At 45.4% G+C, this 20481-nt stretch overlaps 1 protein-coding gene across 4 annotated transcripts in view; it reads left to right on the forward strand.

The window, feature by feature from the left end:
- cntrl (centriolin) overlaps positions 1-20481 on the forward strand; it is a 30843-nt gene that overhangs the window by 9666 nt on the left and 696 nt on the right. For 2 of the 4 annotated variants that reach the window (XM_070555593.1, XM_070555594.1), the window contains exons 4-18: positions 1589-1720; positions 4727-4846; positions 4971-5122; positions 5228-5399; positions 10879-11238; positions 11925-12004; positions 13708-13837; positions 14018-14085; positions 14194-14313; positions 19495-19558; positions 19656-19763; positions 19842-19959; positions 20031-20158; positions 20233-20324; positions 20389-20479. In XM_070555593.1, coding sequence (XP_070411694.1) covers positions 1589-1720; positions 4727-4846; positions 4971-5122; positions 5228-5399; positions 10879-11238; positions 11925-12004; positions 13708-13837; positions 14018-14085; positions 14194-14313; positions 19495-19558; positions 19656-19763; positions 19842-19959; positions 20031-20158; positions 20233-20324; positions 20389-20440 — 1896 coding nt within the window. In that variant the 3' untranslated portion in view covers positions 20441-20479. Of the gene's footprint in view, positions 1-1588; positions 1721-4726; positions 4847-4970; positions 5123-5227; positions 5400-10878; positions 11239-11924; positions 12005-13707; positions 13838-14017; positions 14086-14193; positions 14314-19494; positions 19559-19655; positions 19764-19841; positions 19960-20030; positions 20159-20232; positions 20325-20388; positions 20480-20481 lie in introns of those variants that run through there. The other 2 variants (XM_070555595.1, XR_011521786.1) reach the window with 2 other exon arrangements.

Genomic DNA, 20481 nt, shown 5'->3' on the forward strand with positions numbered 1-20481 from the left:
CATCTACGTACACCCAGGTGTTAGTCAGACCCACCAGGTTAATCTGTGAACACCCAGGTGTTAGTCAGACCCACCAGCTTCATCTACGTACACCCAGGTGTTAGTCAGACCCACCAGGTTCATCTACGTACACCCAGGTGTTAGTCAGACCCACCAGGTTCATCTACGTACACCCAGGTGTTAGTCAGACCCACCAGGTTAATCTGTCAACACCCAGGTGTTAGTCAGACCCACCAGGTTCATCTATAAACACCCAGGTGTTAGTCAGACCCACCAGGTTAATCTGTGAACACCCAGGTGTTAGTCAGACCCACCAGGTTAATCTGTGAACACCCAGGTGTTAGTCAGACCCACCAGCTTCATCTACGTACACCCAGGTGTTAGTCAGACCCACCAGGTTCATCTACGTACACCCAGGTGTTAGTCAGACCCACCAGGTTAATCTGTCAACACCCAGGTGTTAGTCAGACCCACCAGGTTCATCTATAAACACCCAGGTGTTAGTCAGACCCACCAGGTTAATCTGTGAACACCCAGGTGTTAGTCAGACCCACCAGGTTAATCTGTGAACACCCAGGTGTTAGTCAGACCCACCAGGTTAATCTGTGAACACCCAGGTGTTAGTCAGACCCACCAGCTTCATCTACGTACACCCAGGTGTTAGTCAGACCCACCAGGTTCATCTACGTACACCCAGGTGTTAGTCAGACCCACCAGGTTAATCTGTCAACACCCAGGTGTTAGTCAGACCCACCAGCTTCATCTACGTACACCCAGGTGTTAGTCAGACCCACCAGGTTCATCTACGTACACCCAGGTGTTAGTCAGACCCACCAGGTTAATCTGTCAACACCCAGGTGTTAGTCAGACCCACCAGGTTCATCTATAAACACCCAGGTGTTAGTCAGACCCACCAGGTTAATCTGTGAACACCCAGGTGTTAGTCAGACCCACCAGGTTAATCTGTGAACACCCAGGTGTTAGTCAGACCCACCAGGTTAATCTGTGAACACCCAGGTGTTAGTCAGACCCACCAGCTTCATCTACGTACACCCAGGTGTTAGTCAGACCCACCAGGTTCATCTACGTACACCCAGGTGTTAGTCAGACCCACCAGGTTAATCTGTCAACACCCAGGTGTTAGTCAGACCCACCAGCTTCATCTACGTACACCCAGGTGTTAGTCAGACCCACCAGGTTCATCTACGTACACCCAGGTGTTAGTCAGACCCACCAGGTTAATCTGTCAACACCCAGGTGTTAGTCAGACCCACCAGGTTCATCTATAAACACCCAGGTGTTAGTCAGACCCACCAGGTTAATCTGTGAACACCCAGGTGTTAGTCAGACCCACCAGGTTAATCTGTGAACACCCAGGTGTTAGTCAGACCCACCAGGTTAATCTGTGAACACCCAGGTGTTAGTCAGACCCACCAGCTTCATCTACGTACACCCAGGTGTTAGTCAGACCCACCAGGTTCATCTACGTACACCCAGGTGTTAGTCAGACCCACCAGGTTCATCTATGAACACCCAGGTTTTAGTCAGACCCAAAGGTCCTATCTGAAGATGCTGTTTTGTGTTCCAGACTTGTTCTCAGCTGCAGGCTGACAGGTTACAGGATGAAAACCAGAGACTACAGCGCTTTCCGCAGGAGGCTCGGGGACTCTGCAGGCAGCAGGAGGAGGACAGGTCGCAAACACACACTAAAGTCAGCGTAGTAAGAACACAAACACACACTGGTCACTAAGCATCCCATTGAAAAAATATCCATACGTTTTGTTGCTATTTTTCATTCTTAATGTAGAAACTAAATTGTGTTTATTCAAAAATGACAACAAATCTATTATAGTAGATATTTAGGGGAGAAAAAAAACTTCACTGACTTGAATCTCTGAAAAAAAAAACCCATCTAATCTAGTAATAGTTCCTCTTGTCCTCAACATTCTGAGAATAATTAATGAAGGCTTCCATTTAATTCTCTGAGTTTCTATCATGCGCTCTAAAAGAGTTTTGCTTGTTTGCATCTGAAACAACAAGCGCAGCACCTTGTCTGTGTTAGAATGGACCGGTCTAATTACTGGGAAACCTGCTTCTGACCAACATGTTTTATGTGACTCTGATTTTCTGCTTCGTATCACATCAGACTCCTCACTCTGTCAGAGTCTCCCTGAACACTTTTAGCCCTGGAGTTTATTTTAGCACCATTTTGGATCTCGTCAGTTGGTCTCAACGCGATTGATATAATTTTTTCAACGATGAGAACGGGAGAAGGGGTTCCCGGATGCCCCGCCGGTACAGACCCAGTTGGACACATCATGGACTCCTGGAAACAGTGGAACTTGATTTGTTTATCTCAGCTGTCTGTGGAGGACTCTGAAGACGTGTGGATATTCGTGGTGTTGGTGTCAGGTTTCCTGCTCATTGTCCTTGGAGGCTACCTGGTTTACCGGAAAATTAACGAGCTGTCGAGGACTATTGGCCGGATCCCTGAGCTCAGAGATGGTTTGCGCCGTGCTGTGAATTCACAGACACATAATTGTCGAGATGAATCGTAAGCTTGGGACTTTGGTGGAGATTCATTCTTTGGCACAAAAGATGGATGCCATCAGGGAGAGAGTGGACGAATCAGCACGGATTGGGATAGATTAATGTCCATTATTGGGATTTTGAGAGGTTGAGGACCAACAAACTAAGAGAGGAAATTATCTCTGTCTGGCCCCAAAACAATTTCTAATCGGAATCTGGCGCCCTTGAGCCTGCAAGGCTCCAACGAAAACTCCCCCCTCAGAAGATATGTGGAATGTGCCGTCACTATGGCAACTCAACTCTGTCTCCTTTCCCAGCCTGGGCGGGACTGCGGGAAGGCCGCTGAAACGTTCCAGGGTCACTGCAACCTTCCAACCCTCAATATTTGCGGGACGAGAGAAAAGTGATAAAAATGCGAGACTGTCCCGCACAATGCGAGAGAGAGCCATGTCAACCAACACAGCCCCACAATGTCCAGAACCTTACTGAACTTCAGGATGTATCTTTTTCACCCGAGGGTCCTTGCCAAGAGCAGCTTTTTGACCACCTCAGAGATCTCAGCATCAGACTGTAGAGCCCAACCCAAAGTCCAGACTCCAATTACCGTAATTTCCGGACTATAGAGCGCACCTCAAGTTAAGCCGCACCAGGCTAAAAGTCGCAGATATCTACTGAATAGAAAACGTAGTTTAACTGAACGTAACTGAACTGATCAGTATCAAACAAAACAGAAAAGTTATTGATTAGTTTATTCATCGTCCTCCTGCGCACTGAAACCACTGAAGTCATCATCTTCTTCAGTGTCGGAGTTGAAGAGCTTCGCCACACACCTTTTCTGTGGCGATGTCGGTGTCGTTCTCCGTGTTGCTGTCATCATCCCGGCGTGAAGCTGGGAAAACAAGCAGCGCCGTTTTACTGTGAAAAAAATCCTCCTGGGCGCTTTTCGTAGCACTCCTTTAACCATTCCTTCATTGGACTTCCCAGCATCCATCCTTTCTGGTTGACTAAAGCCGCACCTCATTATAAGCCGCATGGTTCGAAGTGCGAGAAAAAGTAGCGGCTTATAGTCCTATAGTCTATAGTCCTATAGACATGCCGGTGGGGTTGAGGTCTTCACCGTACTCCGCTCACTGATCCACTATGGCCTGAGTTGAAGTCATGTGCACACCGTTCCCACTATAAAGTGTTGGTAGCGTGCTATTTACCCCTCCTGAGGCGCTGAATCGTGGACCATAATCAGCTCGAAGCCCTCGTTCCATGGTCTCGCCAAACTCTTCCCACACTCAGGTTTCTGCATCTGCAACCATTGAGCTGCATTCCCCTTGGACTGTCAGGATTTATCAGCTGCCTTTGGAGTCTCACAGGTCAAAAAACCCCGATAGGACTATTTCTTCAGGTTCAGCATACCTAGCCGCCGGTGTCCACCATTGGGTTTGGAGGCCGCCACCACGACAGGCACCGACGAGCCCGCGGCCGCAGCTGTTGACCACATGGACATGGAAGCATGGAACTTGGCCCACCCACTCAATGCCCCCCCCCCCCCCACGCTGATGTGTTTGAAATTCTGTTGGAGGTGGGAACTGAAGCTCCTTCTGACAGGAGGCTCTACCAGACGTTCTCAGACCCTCACAATAACTTTAGGCCTGTCAGGTCTGACCAGCATCCTCCACCATTGAAGCCAACTCACCACCAGGTAGAGGTCAGCTGACAGCTCCGCCCCTCTCTTCACCTGAGTGTTCAAGACACGCGGCCGCAGATCGGATGACGCAACAACAAAGTAGATTGTCAAACTGTAGCCTAAGGTATCCTGGTGCCAAGAGCACACATGAACACCTTTCTGCTGGAGCATGGTGTTCATTATGGAAAATCCATGACGAGCACATGAGTATAATAACAAAACACTGCTCAGATTCAGATCAGAACTCTCGTCAGCTTGTTCGGACTAAATATTCATTTAAATGAATGGAAATTTAACGAATGATTGTTCAGTCATTTAAAAAGGAAAGTGACGGGGGTAAATGCATCGTGCTGCCTCCTCAGAGTGCGCCCAAACGCAGCAGCGATACTTTCACTTTACTAAATAAAATGCCACAATGGTGGACCCCACAGCGAAACAAAGACGAGGCTTTAACCGAGTTTAATAACCTTCTGCATGCCTCTGACGAAAACAGGAAGCTGATGTTCACTGTGTGTCCAGCAGGTGGAGCTGTCTGCTCTGTGGATGGAAGCTCAGTCTATAAGGGACAGGCAGACTCAGCTGGAGGCGGGGCTTCTGCAGCTGAGAGAGGAGCTAACTCAGCAGGTGACACTGAAACAGGTGATTGTTTACTCACCTGTCTGGTCTGAGAAACCTTAAAAATGGACTTATTGAACACCGTCTGCAACAACAGATTAAATCCTGGATCAAAGTCTACACGGATTAAAACCCGGTTTGTCTGCAGGAGGGCGACAGGTCTCCGCAGGAAGTCAGTCTGAGACTTCAAGCCCAGCTGGACCAGAACAGAGTTCATTTTAACTACATTGGGACCCAGCTGGACCAGTTTACATCCACTTTACCAGAACTTCAGACGGACCCAGAGGAGAGGAAGAACAGGTACCTGTGAAATGATCAGGATGGGATTAAAACCCCAAAGATTAGCTAGCAATTTATGATCCTGTGAAAATAAACCCAACTTCCAAGTTTCTTCTGTCCCTGCAGTACCACCGGTTCCAAACAATCATTGTTCTTCAGAACCGCACAGCACACCGGGATGAGTGGAGGGCAGCTGCAGGCCCGGCTGATCCAGGACCAGGGGAACAGCTCTGTGGATAAGAACACTGAGCAGCCGAGGTCTCAGAGCAGAGACCGCCTTGTTTGTGAGCAGAACCCGGTCAGTATCAGCCAGAACATATCAGTTTGTCAGACTGATGGATTTTTGTCAGACTGATGGGTCAAATCCGGTTCTGATCAGCGATCTGGCTGACCAGAAGCCGAACCGCTTCTGGGACTGAGTGATTCTGGCTCCCGGGTTGGTCAATGGCGTCTGTGGAGTGGAGGATGATGCGTTCCTCTTCCGTGGCTTGACTTTAGGTTCCTACAGCTGCACCAAAACGTAGAATTCAGAGCGCAGGTCCAGATTCAAAACGATGCCAGATTGAAAACTGCTCCAAATGAGTTTTAACTCTTAATGTGAAAACTCGACCGGCCCAAGCCGATTTCCGGTTTTATGTAGATGTTCGTACGCTTCTAAGTTCTACTGTAACTTTTTAGAGCTTTAATGACCTGAAGACTTTGAGAGCGACAGCGTTGCTAGGCGAGATGAAAAAGCCCCGCAGGGATTTGTGCTTAAGGTGTCTTTTTTTGTTTTCTCTGCAGCCACGAGGTTTGAACTCTGGCTTCTAATAACCTTTCTTGGTCACGCCCACATGTATTTCACTCATTAACCACTGGTGGGCACTATGGCTCTTTCACAAAACTCAACCTTTCCAAACAGTAAAACGTTCGGATCACAATTTACCAAAGTTATCCAGATGGGATAAAAAGTTTCATCAAAAGTATTATTTTAAACAGGAAAGAACTAAATTCATGTCTTAAATCTGGACAGTTTTACCGTTAGCATGAATTTTAACTGAAGAAATAAAAATAGCAGATGTTTAACATGAAAGAGGAACACAAACAAGCATTTAGGTTTGTTACTGAATAGAGTTTAAACATTTACTTTGAACACCTCAATTTTTTGTAATGGTAAACAACCTAAAACACCTTCTTTGATTGTAGATGAACAGAAATACAAGGTTTTTTAAGGACTCAATTCTGGAGCTTCCAGAATAAAACCTCAGAAGTTTTGCGATCTCCCCTATCTTGGGTCTTGGGTAAGGGTCAGTCTCGACAGGTTGATGTAAAACAGACCAGTTTCTGATGTCGTCCTGCTTCTCCGATTGGTACAGAAGGAAAACCCAGTCAAACTGGTGCAATTTACATCCCTGGGAGAGAATCTTAGGAGTTACCAGATGTGCTGAAAAGAGATCTCGAAGTGTGAGAGAAAGAAAAGCTTTGTGCAAATCCAACCAGAGTTAATCTGAGAATATGATATGTGGACTTCCACTACACGAGGGAGGCCAAGGGCTGCGCAGTGGCACAGTGGTTAGAGCTGTTGCCTTGCAGCAAGAAGGTCCTGGGTTCGCTTCCCGGCCTGGGATCTTTCTGCATGGAGTTTGCATGTTCTCCCTGTGCACGCGTGGGTTCTCTCCGGGTACTCCGGCTTCCTCCCACAGTCCAAAAACATGACTGTTGGGTTGATTGGTCTGTCCAAATTGTCCTTAGGTGTGTGTGTGTGTGCACGATTGTTTGTCCTGTGTCTCTGTGTTGCCCTGCGATGAACTGGCTCTCTGTCCAGGGTGTACCCCGGCTGATTGCCCGCAGACCGCTGGAGATAGGCACCAGCCCCCCATGACCCTATGTGGACAAAGCGGGTTCAGAAAATGGATGGATGGAGTGAGGCCAATATGAATATAAAGAAATACAATGAAGAAGATAAAAAATGAAATAAAATTTTCAAAAGAGCTTTCTTTATATATGTATTTATACATTAAAAATGTCTAAATATGATTAGAATAACTAAATAACATGACAAAATGAGAGGGAACATCTGTAAAAATTATGCATTCTAATATGGCAGCCTGATGATGTCATGATATGCAAATATATATATGAATATGCTCCCAACACAAACTTTAGGTCCTACTGAAGATCGTTCTCATTTACAGTTTACCTTTATCTCTAATTCAGTTCAAGGTTTGATTACAGTAACCTTAAAATCCTGTGGTACATACCCATTTACTAAGGATAGATTGATTGTATCTAGGATGGGGGCAGTAACCAAAGGAAATGCATCTTTACATAATTTGGTTGGGATTGGATCTAAAATGCAAGTCGAAGGTTTAGATCAAACTGGATCAAAATGGTTCAAACACAGATGAGGTTCTACAGTTACCTCCGATGCTGCCTCACTTACTGAGGAAGAAGAAATCGCATTAGGGAGGATGCTAATGATTTTGTTTCTAATAGAATTCATTTTACTTGTAAAAAATCCCATGAAGTCATTGCTGCTGAGGGCTAAGGGAATAGATGGCTCAGAGCTATGTTTCTGTGTAAGTTTAGCAACTGTACTGAAAAGAAATTTAGGATTATGCTTATTCTCCTCAATTAATGCTGAGAAATAAGCAGTTCTAGTTTGTCGAAGCTTATTTTTATAAAGCACAAGACTATTTTTCCAGGATAGGTAGGCCTCCTCATGGTGCGTAGAGCGCCATGTTCTCTCCAATTTCCTAGAGTTTTGTTTTAAGGCTCGTAAATGAGAATTAAACCAAGGAGCCAACTTCCTGTCCCTAATTACCTTCTTTTTTAAAGGGGCAACATCATCTAATGCCACACGTAAAGAGGAATTCACATGATGAACTAAGGCATCAATTTGTGAGGGGTTAGAACTGAAAATATTGCCCTCTGCTACATGCCTCTGAGATGCTGAGGACAGTAAAGATGGAACAGTTGATTTAAAAGATGCAACTGCATTGTCAGTTAGGGACCGACTATAGTGAAATTTACTTTCATGTCTCGAGAACTCGGTTATAAAAAACTCAAAGGTTATCAGAAAGTGGTCCGAGAGGACTGGATTATGTGGAAAGATTGTTATTTCCTCACACTCAATGCCTAAGTCAGCACAAGGTCTAATGTATGATGGCAGGAGTGGGTGGAGCTATGTATTCTTTGAGTAAAACCAATTGAGTCTAAGGTATTACTAAAGGCTACGTTGAGGCAATCATTTTTAATGTCCACATGAATATTAAAATCCCCCACTACAATGACCTTATCAGTATTTAGCACCAAATCTGATAAAAAATCTGAGATCTGTTCCAAAACTCAGAGTAAGGGCCTGGTGGACGATATACAACTACAAACAAGAGTGGTTTCACAGTTTTGCAATCTGGATTAGGAAAACTAAGAATAAGATGTTCAAACGAACTATTAATCTGTAAGGGACTGATTAATAAGTCCGAATGAAAAATGGTTGCTACTCCTCCTCCTCGCCCTGCACTTCGAGCAAAATGATGATTCAAATAATTGGAAGGAGTCAACTCATTTAAGCTAACATAGTCCTCTTGCTGCAGCCAGGATTCTGTGAGAGAGAGCAAAGACATCTGATTATCGCAAATCAAGTCATTAACTAACAAAGTCTTAGAAAAAATGGATCTAATGTTCAACAACCCACATTTAATTTTTCTAGTTTTCTGCTCAGTTGAATTTGTTCTAATATTTATGAGATTTCCATGATTTGCTTTATTAAGCCTGATATTTAATCTGTGTGATTTTGGCCGTGGTCAGGACACTGTCTCTATGGGGTAGTGGGTGGGTAACAGTTAGGGCTGTCACGGTATGAAAATTTAACCTCACGGTTATTGTGACCAAAATTATGACGGTTTTCGGTATTATCGCGGTATTTTTTAAACGGTGTTGCATATGTTCAGAAAGCATTGATAGTCCTGTTCTACACAAACTGAAATAGTTTTGAAAAGGTTTAACAGTGTTTATTAAACCTAAAATAACACAAAGCCTTAGCAAAAGTGCAACTTTTCACAAGTAAAGGAACAAATAGCTTCTTTTTCTGGAACATGTTACAGTAGTCAGTGCAGGTTTAAATTATACAAATCCAAACATTCAAAACATAAACAATATGTAAACAAATCAAAGAAACACCACTTGTTTTCTCATATACTTGTTTTCTTCATTATCAAAATGAAAATCTAAAACTCCAGTCCACACTTGACTTGAGCACTGTACAAGTCAACCTTAAAAAAGATGTATTTAAAATAAATATCCACTTTAAACAAATTACTAAAATAACTACTACACTATGTAATCAAATCCAAATGTTCAAGTATAAATGGCATTGAATAAGTAAACAAATCAATGACAAGGAACTAATTGTATATTTCTCTTCATCATCAACAAATAAGATGCTTCATCCAGCAACAGGGTGTCCGTGACACGGTTTAAATGCTGGCAGAGGACGCTGCGGCTGCAGTATATAGTGACTCGTTGCATTCTCCCTCAACCAAAAGTCCTCACGTCATGCATTTCAGCTAAAATGCTAATGTTAACTTACCTTGCACTGGCTGTAGAGACGCGGGTGATGGTCACGCAGATGTGCCATTAGATTGGAAGTGTTGCTGCCTTTTGCAGACACTTGTTTCCTGCACGTTCTGCAAACGGGATAGCCGTCTTCTATTAACTGTCCCTCAGCGTTTTTCAGAAATCCAAAATATGCCCATACTTCCGATTTAGTCTTCTTTGAGGGCTGATGGATGTCCTGGGCGCTGCCGTCGCCTCCTTCGGCCATTATTTCAGCTTCAAAGTTTTGGTGCCGTTGCAAACTAAAAAGTGCGTGTGCGCGCCGCGGCTTCAGCTGAAGCGACGGTGGCTGGTAAGGGTCACCGCGCTGAAACCGCGACCACGGTAAACCCACCGAGATAATTTAGTTTTTTAAAAACTGGACGGTTATTTTTATTGTCAACTTTTTTACCGGGGTTTACCGCTATACCGGTTACCGTGACAACCCTAGTAACAGTACACAAGCTGCAGAGGGGTGGGTTAAACTACGACTCTGCTTCCTGATCTGGACCCTGGGTAGTCATGGAGGACTAGTAAAACTGGCCATGTTCCTAGAAAGAAGAGCTGCTCCATCCAAAGAGGGATGAATGCCGTCTCTCCGCATCAGACCAGGTTTTCCCCAAAAAGTTTTCCAATTATCAACGTAGCCCACGTTGTTTTCACTTCCAAGCTACAACCTTTTGAATTAGTCTGGCGCCTAAAGGCTTAATGTTCATGGATTCGCCCATCTTGGCTCACGACGTGGAAGGCGACACAGCAGAGAAGGTCTCAGCTAGTAGAAGCTAACTGTTAGCATTAGCAACTCCACCACACAGATCTCCTCCAGACTCTTGCTATTCGAGGAGATAAAACATCAACATTGAAGAGCAGTGGTAGAGTCGTGTTGCTGTTAGCCAATCAGAGGAGAGATGCCCACATATCAGGAAATACGACTCATAATCCGGCCGTCTGAAGCTACTTTCTCCTCCAGCTGACTTCTCCGCGCTGGAGCTTTTTGTTCCCAGAGATTAATTTCTACATGAAACATCCTGAGTTATTTGACACAAAGTTTTCTGATTCTTGAAACCAACAAGTCAAAGTTTGGGTGTGTCGAATATTTATTTATTTATTTATTCAGCAGGAAAAGTTTCCTGAGATTGAATCAGAAATTATGAAACGTTCTTTTGTAATTAAATGATTTTGTTGTTATTTTTCGGTTTCAGGCTCCCAGTTTGGGATCTCAGGGCACTCAGGACTCTGGTCTGGAGCTGCAGTTCCCCAGTTCTCCCGACAGGGGGCAACAGCAGGGTGGACCTTCTGCAGGGGGGGGGTACTGGGTCTTCGTCCCTATGGTACGCCAGGAGAGGGAGTGTGTGTGTTCGGATGATCAGAACAATGATGGGTTGAGTGACCGCAGCTCGAGAGGAGGCTCTCCTCCTCCTCCACCTCCTGCTTCTGCTCCTGTCACAGCGGCAGCAGCTTCTGCTGGTGTCACCGATGCCCGGACTTCCCTGAGGGGCTCTGCCAGTCCCTCCTCAAAGTCTGCTTCTCTACGCTGCAGGCCTCCAAAGCAGAAGCACACGGTGAGGGTCTGCAGCTGCTGAGCAAACATCTGGAATTATCAGCTGTTTGAAACTTTACAGGTTCTGGAAAGGAACCGAAAAGTTTCCACGATTCCAGAGGCGGAATCAGGAAGGCAACATCTCAGAACCTTTATCCATAAAGACGATTAAAACCCGAGGTTACTTCCTGCAGAGGTCATGACCTCTGACGTCGTGCTCCTTCACCTGCCCCGTTGCCTCGAATCATCGCTGACCTGAAATCTGCCGCTTCTCTTCACATCTCATCAGACCACAAGTTTCCGTTCCAACATCACCTCCAGGTCCAAAGCAGATGGGACTCACAGAACCGGTCCCGTTCAGTCCACTGGTCGCTGGTCCGTTATCAGCATGTGTGACGGAGGCAGCTGCCGCTAAAACCAGTTTAGACTCCTCTCTGGGAACTAGATCAGACCTGAAGGTTGAGGAACACAGAACCACCAACTTGTCCAATCAAACGGCAGAGAGCTTCCAGATGTTTCTCAGGAGATGCTGAACGTCAGCACAGAAACCCGAGATCAGCTGATGTATGTACGAGATGACTGAGTTCAAACGTGTGTGTGTGTGTGTGTGTGTGTGTGTGTGTGTGTGTGTGTGTGTGTGTGTGTGTGTGTGTGTGTGTGTGTGTGTGTGTGTGTGTGTGTGTGTGTGTGTGTGTGTGTGTGTGTTAGGAAGATGCAGAACGTCTGAAAGAAAAAAAGGAGCTACAAATGGAAACCAAATGGCTGCGACATAAACTACGGCAGCACAGGTGACACACACACGCACGGGGGGGTAACAATACTCTGGCGATAAAGGTTAATCAAAGTCAGTTTAATTGTCACTTCTGCCACATGTACAGGACATACAGAGAAATTATGTTACTCTCAAACTCTCGCTAGATAGAAAATAAACATTTAGTATAAAAACAGTAACCAAGTTCAGAGAGACTGTGGGGGGAAAGAGAGGAGAGTTGGGAGAGTCGGGGGGGAGTTTAGCTTCCTAACTGCCTGATGGATAAAGTCGTCCTTCAGTCTGTTGGTCCTTGAGACTCCGCAGTCTCCTCCCTGACGGCAGCAGCTCGAAGAGGCTTTGCATCGGGTGAGTGGGATCAGCCACAATGCGAAGGGCCTTTTTTGTGAGGCGGGTGCTGTAAATGTCTGGTAGGGAGGGGAGAGAGACCCCGATGATCTTCTCTGCTGCTCTCACGATACGTTGGAGGGTTTTAATGCAGGAAACGTTGCAGGCTCCGAACCACACAGTGATGCCGCACGACAGGATGCTCTCGATGGTGCCTCTGTAGAAAGTGTACAGGATGGGGGCTGGTGCTCTTGCTCTTCTTAGTTTGCGGAGGAAGAAGAGACGCGAAGGAAGAAGGAGGATGTGAGGGCTTTTCCAAAAAATGAGCTAAAAATTTCAGGCTCGTTTAAAAAAAAAAACCTCATGTAAATTAGCTCAACAGTTCAGTCCGGGCTTCCACTCCACACACGGTGTCCGTGGGTCCTTAACAAGTCTTAAATTAGCTTTTCCAAATTTAAGGCCTTAAAAATCCTTAAAAATGACAAATAATCCTTAAATCCAGTTTCCAAAGGTCTTAAATTACCAAAGACCCAATAAACAAGATTCTTTTGTTTCTATAAATATTTTGTGAATTTCTAGTTGGTGTTCATCGTTTTTTGTGTACGATGTTGGCGTAAGCGGAACCGTACACATGCAGTTGGTTGTGAAAGGGGGCTATTTTTAGATGAGCACTGTTACACAGCGAAGTGTAGTGAGGACAAAAGAAACATGATGACTTGGTCGATAGACAAGGAAAACCAATTTTATTTCCTCTGGTCCGAAAAAAAAAAAATCAGAAAATCCCAGCACTATTCAAAATGGCCACCCATCCAACTCTCTTAGCAGTCTCTGTCACTTTCAGAGAGAAAAAACGACCCTTTGCCACACCCAGCAGTCCACCTATATACTCTCCGACCCCCCCTCCAATTCAGGTCGGCCAATCACATCAGTCCTCTCAGGCATTTCCTATATAAAGGCAGCATTAGAGGCGGGCTTCCTCTTTAGCTGCTTCAAAATGGCTGCCACAGAGGACACCTCCTGAGGGTAACAAACAAATTCATGTTACATAAGAGATTACATCCCTGAATGAACACTCTTTGGTTTAAAGAAGACATGTTGCTTCTCAACAAGCACATTAGCTGGTTAAGCTAGTGGGAGCTTGCGCCATGGGGAAGTGCAAGTTTAATGGTAACTGGATGGCTAATCCCACGATCGCGACGTGGTTAGCACCGGTTCCAGGCAGTAGCTGGAAATTATAGCTTAAATTTTTAAAAGTTGCTTAAATTTGGTCAAAGTGGCCTTAAAAAAAGTCTTAAAAAGTCTTAAATTTGGCTCTCTTACACCTGCAGATACCCTGTCCGCAGAGTAGTAGACGCACGGATGGTGTGTACTTTTTAACCATGTTGTCATGTACAGGTGTGTGTTGCAGGTGTGTGATGAGTTGGCATGTTTGGAGGAAACTCTGCTGAAAAGACGAGCAGAACTACGAGAGTCAGACAGGCTGCTGCTGGAGGCTGAGAGGCTCAGAGACTTGACAGGGGGGCAGGTACACACACTCTTAAGGCCCACTCTCAAACTCTCACTTCCACCCTTGTGCACTTCAATTATGCGATCCCGACCAAGGGTGTGGGTGTGTAGGGTGTCCTGATTCTCACTTCACCCAAGTTCACATCCATGCAGACTCGGGTGAAGTGTTTTACCCACAATCCTTGCTTTTCTCCTTCAGGTTGACGTTCTGCTGCTCAGACGTCTGACCAGCACCTCCTCTCTGCTGGAGGCGGCGCAGCACCTCCGGTCTGCATTTCTCAGTTTTCATTTTTTTTACGTTTGTTTTTCATCTTTACTCTGTTTTCGTTCCTTCTTGTGATCTTCGTCTGATGCCTCTTCATGTTTGATTCAAAGGGAGTTGAGGAGGAGGAGGGAGGAGGAGCAGCTGACTCTCTGGGAGGTGGAGGCGGCGATAAGGAGTCGACATCAGGAGTTCAAACAACTCGACACAAAAATGAAAGCAGCAGCAAACAGGTGAGACAAACACCTGCAGCCTTCTCACATTAAAGGCCCAGTGTGTAATATTTTTACCTTTTTACTATAAATCCTGCTTCCAGTTCACAAACGTGTCCTTTTTCACTAATATTTCTCACCGACTTGAAACTCTACATTTTTATATACATAAACTGTGGCCGATGCTCCATGGTCGTCCACCATCTTAAAATACAGTAGCTGTTTAGGGACACACGAGCTCCACGTTCCCCGTTTGGACTATGACTGTAACCTGAAAGAACCAGCAGAGGGCAGCAGTGCGCCCTGGAAGCAAGTCTGCTAATTCAACTGAGAAATAGAAAAGAATAGCGACACCGTTGCTGTACTTGTTAGTTTGTATAATAAACAATTAAATAAAAACGCATAAATTTTGTCAGTTCGTCATCATGTCCAACACAAGGACGCCACATATGTTCAGACCCCCGCCCGCTATTAGCTGAATGCCAGCCTTCTCCAGCCTTCTAGTGTCTCTGACTCCCAAACTCACCTCAAGTTGTTCATTCATCTTTTCTTAGTACCAGAACTCCCGACCCGGTCCCAGCGTGTCAGTACTAGGGTTGTGACGGTGTGAAAATTTAACCTCACGGTTATTATGACTAAAATTATCACGGTTTTCGGTATTATCGCGGTATTTTTTAAAACGTGTTACATTTTCAGACAACTACATAAATCCTGTATATCAGGAAATATTGTCCTCAGTTTGTGTCTAAATTTTCCCTAAAATGTGTTATTTTGTAATTATGTTGTTTATTTGTTTACATGTTTCCCCTTTAGTCTTTAAAATACCAATATTTGCCCATAACTTCTTATTTTTTGTCTGTTTGATGTCATCATTTAAAAAATATTAGACCAGATGATACTCAGTACTCAAGTAGCCTTCTAATCAGATACTTTTTTACCCTTACTTGAGTAATAAACCCTATATCAGGAAAGTATTGTCCTCGGTTTGTGTCCTTCCAGTGAGCTTTGCAGATGTGGGAAAATGTCATCAGGCAGTAATCGTTGTTAAATTCATAATTATTCTCGGAGAGAGACCAACTCTTATCTGCCCCTGGGAGCCCCGTAATGCATAGCGTCATTTCAACATGGCGGTGTCCGCGACACGGTTTATATGCAGGTAGCGGCGCTGCGGCTGCTTTATATAGCGACTCGTTGCATTCTCCCTCAACCCAAATCCTCGGAAAACGCATTTTAGCTAAAACGCTAACGTTAGCTTGCCTTGCGTTGACTGTAGAGTTGTGGGTGATGGTCACGCAGATGTGTCATGAGATTTGAAGCGTTGCTGCCTTTCACAGACACTTTTTCTGCACGTGCTGCAAACAGGATAGCCGTCTTCTATCAGCTGTCCCTCGGCGTTCTTCAGATATCCAAAAGATGCCCGTACTTCCCACTTTGTCTTCTTTGAGGGATAATAAATGTCCTCCTGAGCGCTGCCGTCTCCTCCTTTGGCCATTATTTCAGCTTTAGCTTCAAGAACGTTTTGGTTGTAAACAACAAAGTGCGCATGTGCCGCCGGCAACTTCAGCAGATGATACGGTGGCTGGTAAGGGTCACTGCGCCTACACCGCAGCCACGGTAACCCACTGAGATAATATATGTTTTAAAAACAAGACGGTTATTATTATTGTCAACTTTTTTACCGGGGGTTTACCGCTACACCGGTTACCGTGACAACCCTAGTTAGTACCAGAACTCCCGATCCGGTCCCATTGTGTCCGTTCCAAAGTCCTTCTACTCAAGTCTCCTCTCTTCCCGCAGCCTGCCGTCTCGCCCAACACGCTCCAGCGCTCGTCTGCTAGCCAGTGGCTAAATCAGTGTTTGTTTACTGTATCTCCACAACTCTACTAACAGCGATGTAGTTCTCCACGCGTTACACAGACGCTCCGACTCAGAGGGCTTCTTCTCAAACGTTACCTTTAGGTTTGGGTCTCCTTTTGCTGGTAATCCGTGGGAGTTTACACGCAGCATACACAGCGTCTCCCCGGCTCTAGCCATGGCTAACTAGTAGCTTGTGACGTCCATCTCCACCATGCCAGCTGTGAGCCACGGTTAGCTGGTGGATGAGTCAGCATTGTTTACTTGATCTGCGGCGTGTCCCCGGCTCACCAACCCTCATTCACCAGCTGTGGCTAACGAGCAGCCAGTGATCGCTCCAGATTGTAGGCAGCCAGTTTGTTTACATCGAGCGCACCACGATCCACGTGACACTGGTGCTGTGGGAAATTATGTTCCCCTGAAATATTCTGTTTCCCTTAGGCAGTCAAGAGCAAATATTTCCAAATCCACAGAACTTCTTGTCCTTTATGAGGACTAAACTAGCTCAAATAAAGATGTGAAACTGAGTGAGGTTACATCCTTTTACATAACTTTCATAAATGATAAATAAGCTTTGTAAAGGTAGTTTAAGCAACTTTTTTGTTCAAGGTTTCACCACAAGATGGCACTGTGATTTTGTGAATGCCCTAGGGATTCCCAAAGTGTGGTGCGCGCGAGCTGCCGCTAGGGGGTGCGCGAGGTGAAAAGTGTAATGGCTGCGGAGCTCAGAGAAGTCTGTCATGTGTCACCATTAGCGTAGAAACTCATTTGTGGGTGGGCCAAAGAAAAAGTAAGTGGGCACAATAAATGTAATTGAAAACAAGTATATTTTTGCGCGTGTGTCCTCCACATGTGCCCTAGCTTCATAATAACAATGCGCCGAGCTTCAGCACTCTGGCCTGCGCACGCCGATATGTTCCGTATTTGATCATTTTTAACGGTGTTGGAGAAATCTGAAGGTGGCGAGTCATTCTGGCAGATTGTAATTAACACCTGTCTCATGCAGGTGTTCTGACATTGTAAACCTCACACACAGAACATTGTGGATGTAACTAAATAAATCAAGAAATAATTCCCATTCAGGCTATTGACAGCACGCTGAAGATCTGAAGTTCAGAGCGCGTCTGTCAGAGGTCAGACGCGTTCCACCGGAACCACGGCTCACGGGTGCACAAGTGAGCACATCTGGGCTGGGCAGAAGTCATTTTACAACATTGGTTTAAATAGCGCCGATAACGAGACTCGGTGACTTGAGCGGCTGTGCCGCGCGCGTGCACACACACACACACAGATTCAATAAGCGCACACGCTGCTTTAACTCCGGCGCGCCGTCAGACTGAAGGCAGAAATTAACGCTGCCTCCACCGTGATAAAAACTTTTAAGAGGTTATTTTTCATTCAAGGTCAAATTAAGATATTAGCTTCTGGGATGAGTCGGGTCCGCTCCAGCCATGAACCTGTCCACATCTCATGTTACTGCAGCATTTGTTGTTCCAGTCCGCGTGGCAGCAGATCGCAGATTCAGCCACACCATAAAACAGCAATAAGTCGGTCTGAGGTAAACATCATGGCGATATCTTTTCCCCTATTGACATTTGATTACGCACAAGTAGGTGATCAGCTCAGGTTTACGCAGAGCAGAAGGAAGGAGAGCGCTCTGGCCGCACAGGTTAAACGTTCCTACTTTAAGAAAACCGTTAAATTGCGTTATGTGCTACCTGGGCACTCTAAATATTTATTTAAAATGAAATCAAAGGAAATTGTAATGGTATCGAATGTTTATTGATTACTATTTAAAAAATGAAAGTGATTTTAACCCTGTCAGAGAGAGAGAGAGAGAGAGAGAGAGAGAGAGAGAGAGAGAGAGAGAGAGAGAGAGAGAGAGAGAGAGAGAGAGAGAGAGAGAGAGAGAGAGAGAGAGAGAGAGAGAGAGAGAGAGAGAGAGAGAGAGAGAGAGAGAGAGAGAGAGAGAGAGAGAGAGAGAGAGAGAGAGAGAGAGAGAGAGAGAGAGAGAGAGAGAGAGAGAGAGAGAGAGAGAGAGAGAGAGAGAGAGAGAGAGAGAGAGAGAGAGAGAGAGAGAGAGAGAGAGAGAGAGAGAGAGAGAGAGAGAGAGAGAGAGAGAGAGAGAGAGAGAGAGAGAGAGAGAGAGAGAGAGAGAGAGAGAGAGAGAGAGAGAGAGAGAGAGAGAGAGAGAGAGAGAGAGAGAGAGATGCTCGGCTAAATAAGTTTGGGAACCACTGCCCTAGAACGTTTATTTAACATGTATTTTTAAATAAATTTAAATTTTTTCATGTTTTCAATACATTTTGTAGCATTTACAGGTGCACAGAATTAATATTTTTTTTATATTTGAGTAATTTTGAATTGGTTTATTTGATAAGGTGTGTTTAAGAGCGCTGTGACATCACTTCCTGTCTCTTGTAGCGTCAGAGATTTTATTGATGCGAACGGACAAATTTGTGCCAATTAAGAACATTTGAGAAAAAGGTTGTGTTTTCAAGTCTACCGGTTTGTCTACTAGCAGGCCAAAGTGGTTTGTTCTTAATTTATAAACTTGATGTTAGCAAACGTAAGACAACTAACTTGTTAATTTGTACATGATTTATGCTTTTTCATTAGTTCTACGGTGTTCATGTGGCGTAAAGATGAAGACGATGCAAGACCGCATTAAACATCAGTGAAAGGAACGCTCGTGCCTCGTGTTTGTGAACAAGCCGGCACAAGCTCGCTGAAAAAAAGTGAACAAGATCGTTTTTACTGCATCTTTTTTTATTGTTTTTAGGAGGAAATGCAGATAAAAAAATCACAAGCATAACATTATTACATTATATCGTTTTACCGTAAAAGTTGATCACAAATGCTGTGAAAGTAGCCTAAAGTGCGATCTCCCGACACAGGGGGGACAGAATATTTCAGGGGAACACAATTTCTCACAACACCTGACCTCCCGGCTGACGTCACCCCTCCTCCGTGTGTGAGTTGTTACAGCTCCCAGATCTAACAGAACTAGCTTGCTTCCTTCAGAACTGGTAGGGTGATGAACAGTCGTAATTATAAAAGCTTTTTTAAAGAGGTCGAGTAGCTTGTGTTAAGCTTTGTGTGGGTTAGGCTACACAGGTTCAAAATCCATTATACAGTCCAACTCATGAGTGGGCCACCGTAGCTGCAGTACCTTCTCTGACCTGCACGGCGCTAAAGAGTCACTTTTTTTATCATGATTTCAATGGTTCACACACATGGGACCTTTAAAGGCTTTTATTGTGTGTGTGTGTGTGTGTGTGTGTGTGTGTGTGTGTGTGTGTGTGTGTGTGTGTGTGTGTGTGTGTGTGTGTGTGTGTGTGTGTGTAGACTTGCTGGTGTATTATCAGACTGTCAGGAGGCTCGGAGGCATCTGGAGTCTCTCACCTGTCAGGTAATGTGGCCGTCTCTTGTGAGGTAGACCACCTCCTTGTGAGGAGGCGCTGGTTGAGCTCTGCTGTAAACGGGAAACTGCTTTTCTCCCCTCTAAGGAGAAGCACAAAGAGCAGAGGTTGGCTCGAATGAAGGAGGAGCATCGAGCAGCTCTGGGCCAATTGGCGGAGCTCAGAGAGGAGCAGAAACTGCAGAGCATCATTGAGGTGGGTGAGGAGGAGGAGGAGGCGGCTCGGAGGTAATGTAGTCCTGGTTTTGATTTGATCTTCTGTTTGACTGTTCAGGATCTGTTGGAGCAGCAGGAGGCGCTGTGGAGCAAGAAGAGCTCCACAGTTTCTGATGTCAGATCGGAGGAGCAGAAACTTGTCTCCGTGAAGGCTGAGCACAGGTCCCACAGAGCAGGTACCGGACAGACCGGACCGACCCCTGTCCTGCAAGTAAAACTTCTGATCAACTCGTGTGTTTGTGATCAGAACTGAAACGGGTCCTGAGGGAGGAGTGGAGCAGGATGCAGGAGCAGGTGGCCATGAAGAGGAAGGAGCTCTCTGCACCGCAGCAGTTGGGCCAGAAGGATGTGAAACAGCTGCAAGATGAGCTGCAGGTCCGGAAAAGTCCAGTTTAAATCAAATCCGTCATGTTTTTGTTCATGGAGCTGATGTGTTTTTTATGAACCAGGTGCAGGAGAAGCTGAATAGGAGGAGGAGGAAGAGGAGCAGCCAGCAGGAGCAGTGTAGACAACTGGAGACCAGACGGAGGCATGCTGATAGGTAAGACCCGTGACCCGGTTCTGGTCCAAGCTGAGAGTCAAAACCTGACCACAACTGCTTACAGGCGTCTGTCTGTGCTGGAGGCGGAGCGAAGCCACACCCACTTCATCAAATAGGAGGTGATCGTGGAGACGGGAGCCAATCAGCAGCCAGAGGT

The sequence above is a fragment of the Nothobranchius furzeri genome, chromosome 10, assembly GCF_043380555.1.
Source record: "Nothobranchius furzeri strain GRZ-AD chromosome 10, NfurGRZ-RIMD1, whole genome shotgun sequence".
Classification (NCBI taxonomy): domain Eukaryota; kingdom Metazoa; phylum Chordata; class Actinopteri; order Cyprinodontiformes; family Nothobranchiidae; genus Nothobranchius; species Nothobranchius furzeri.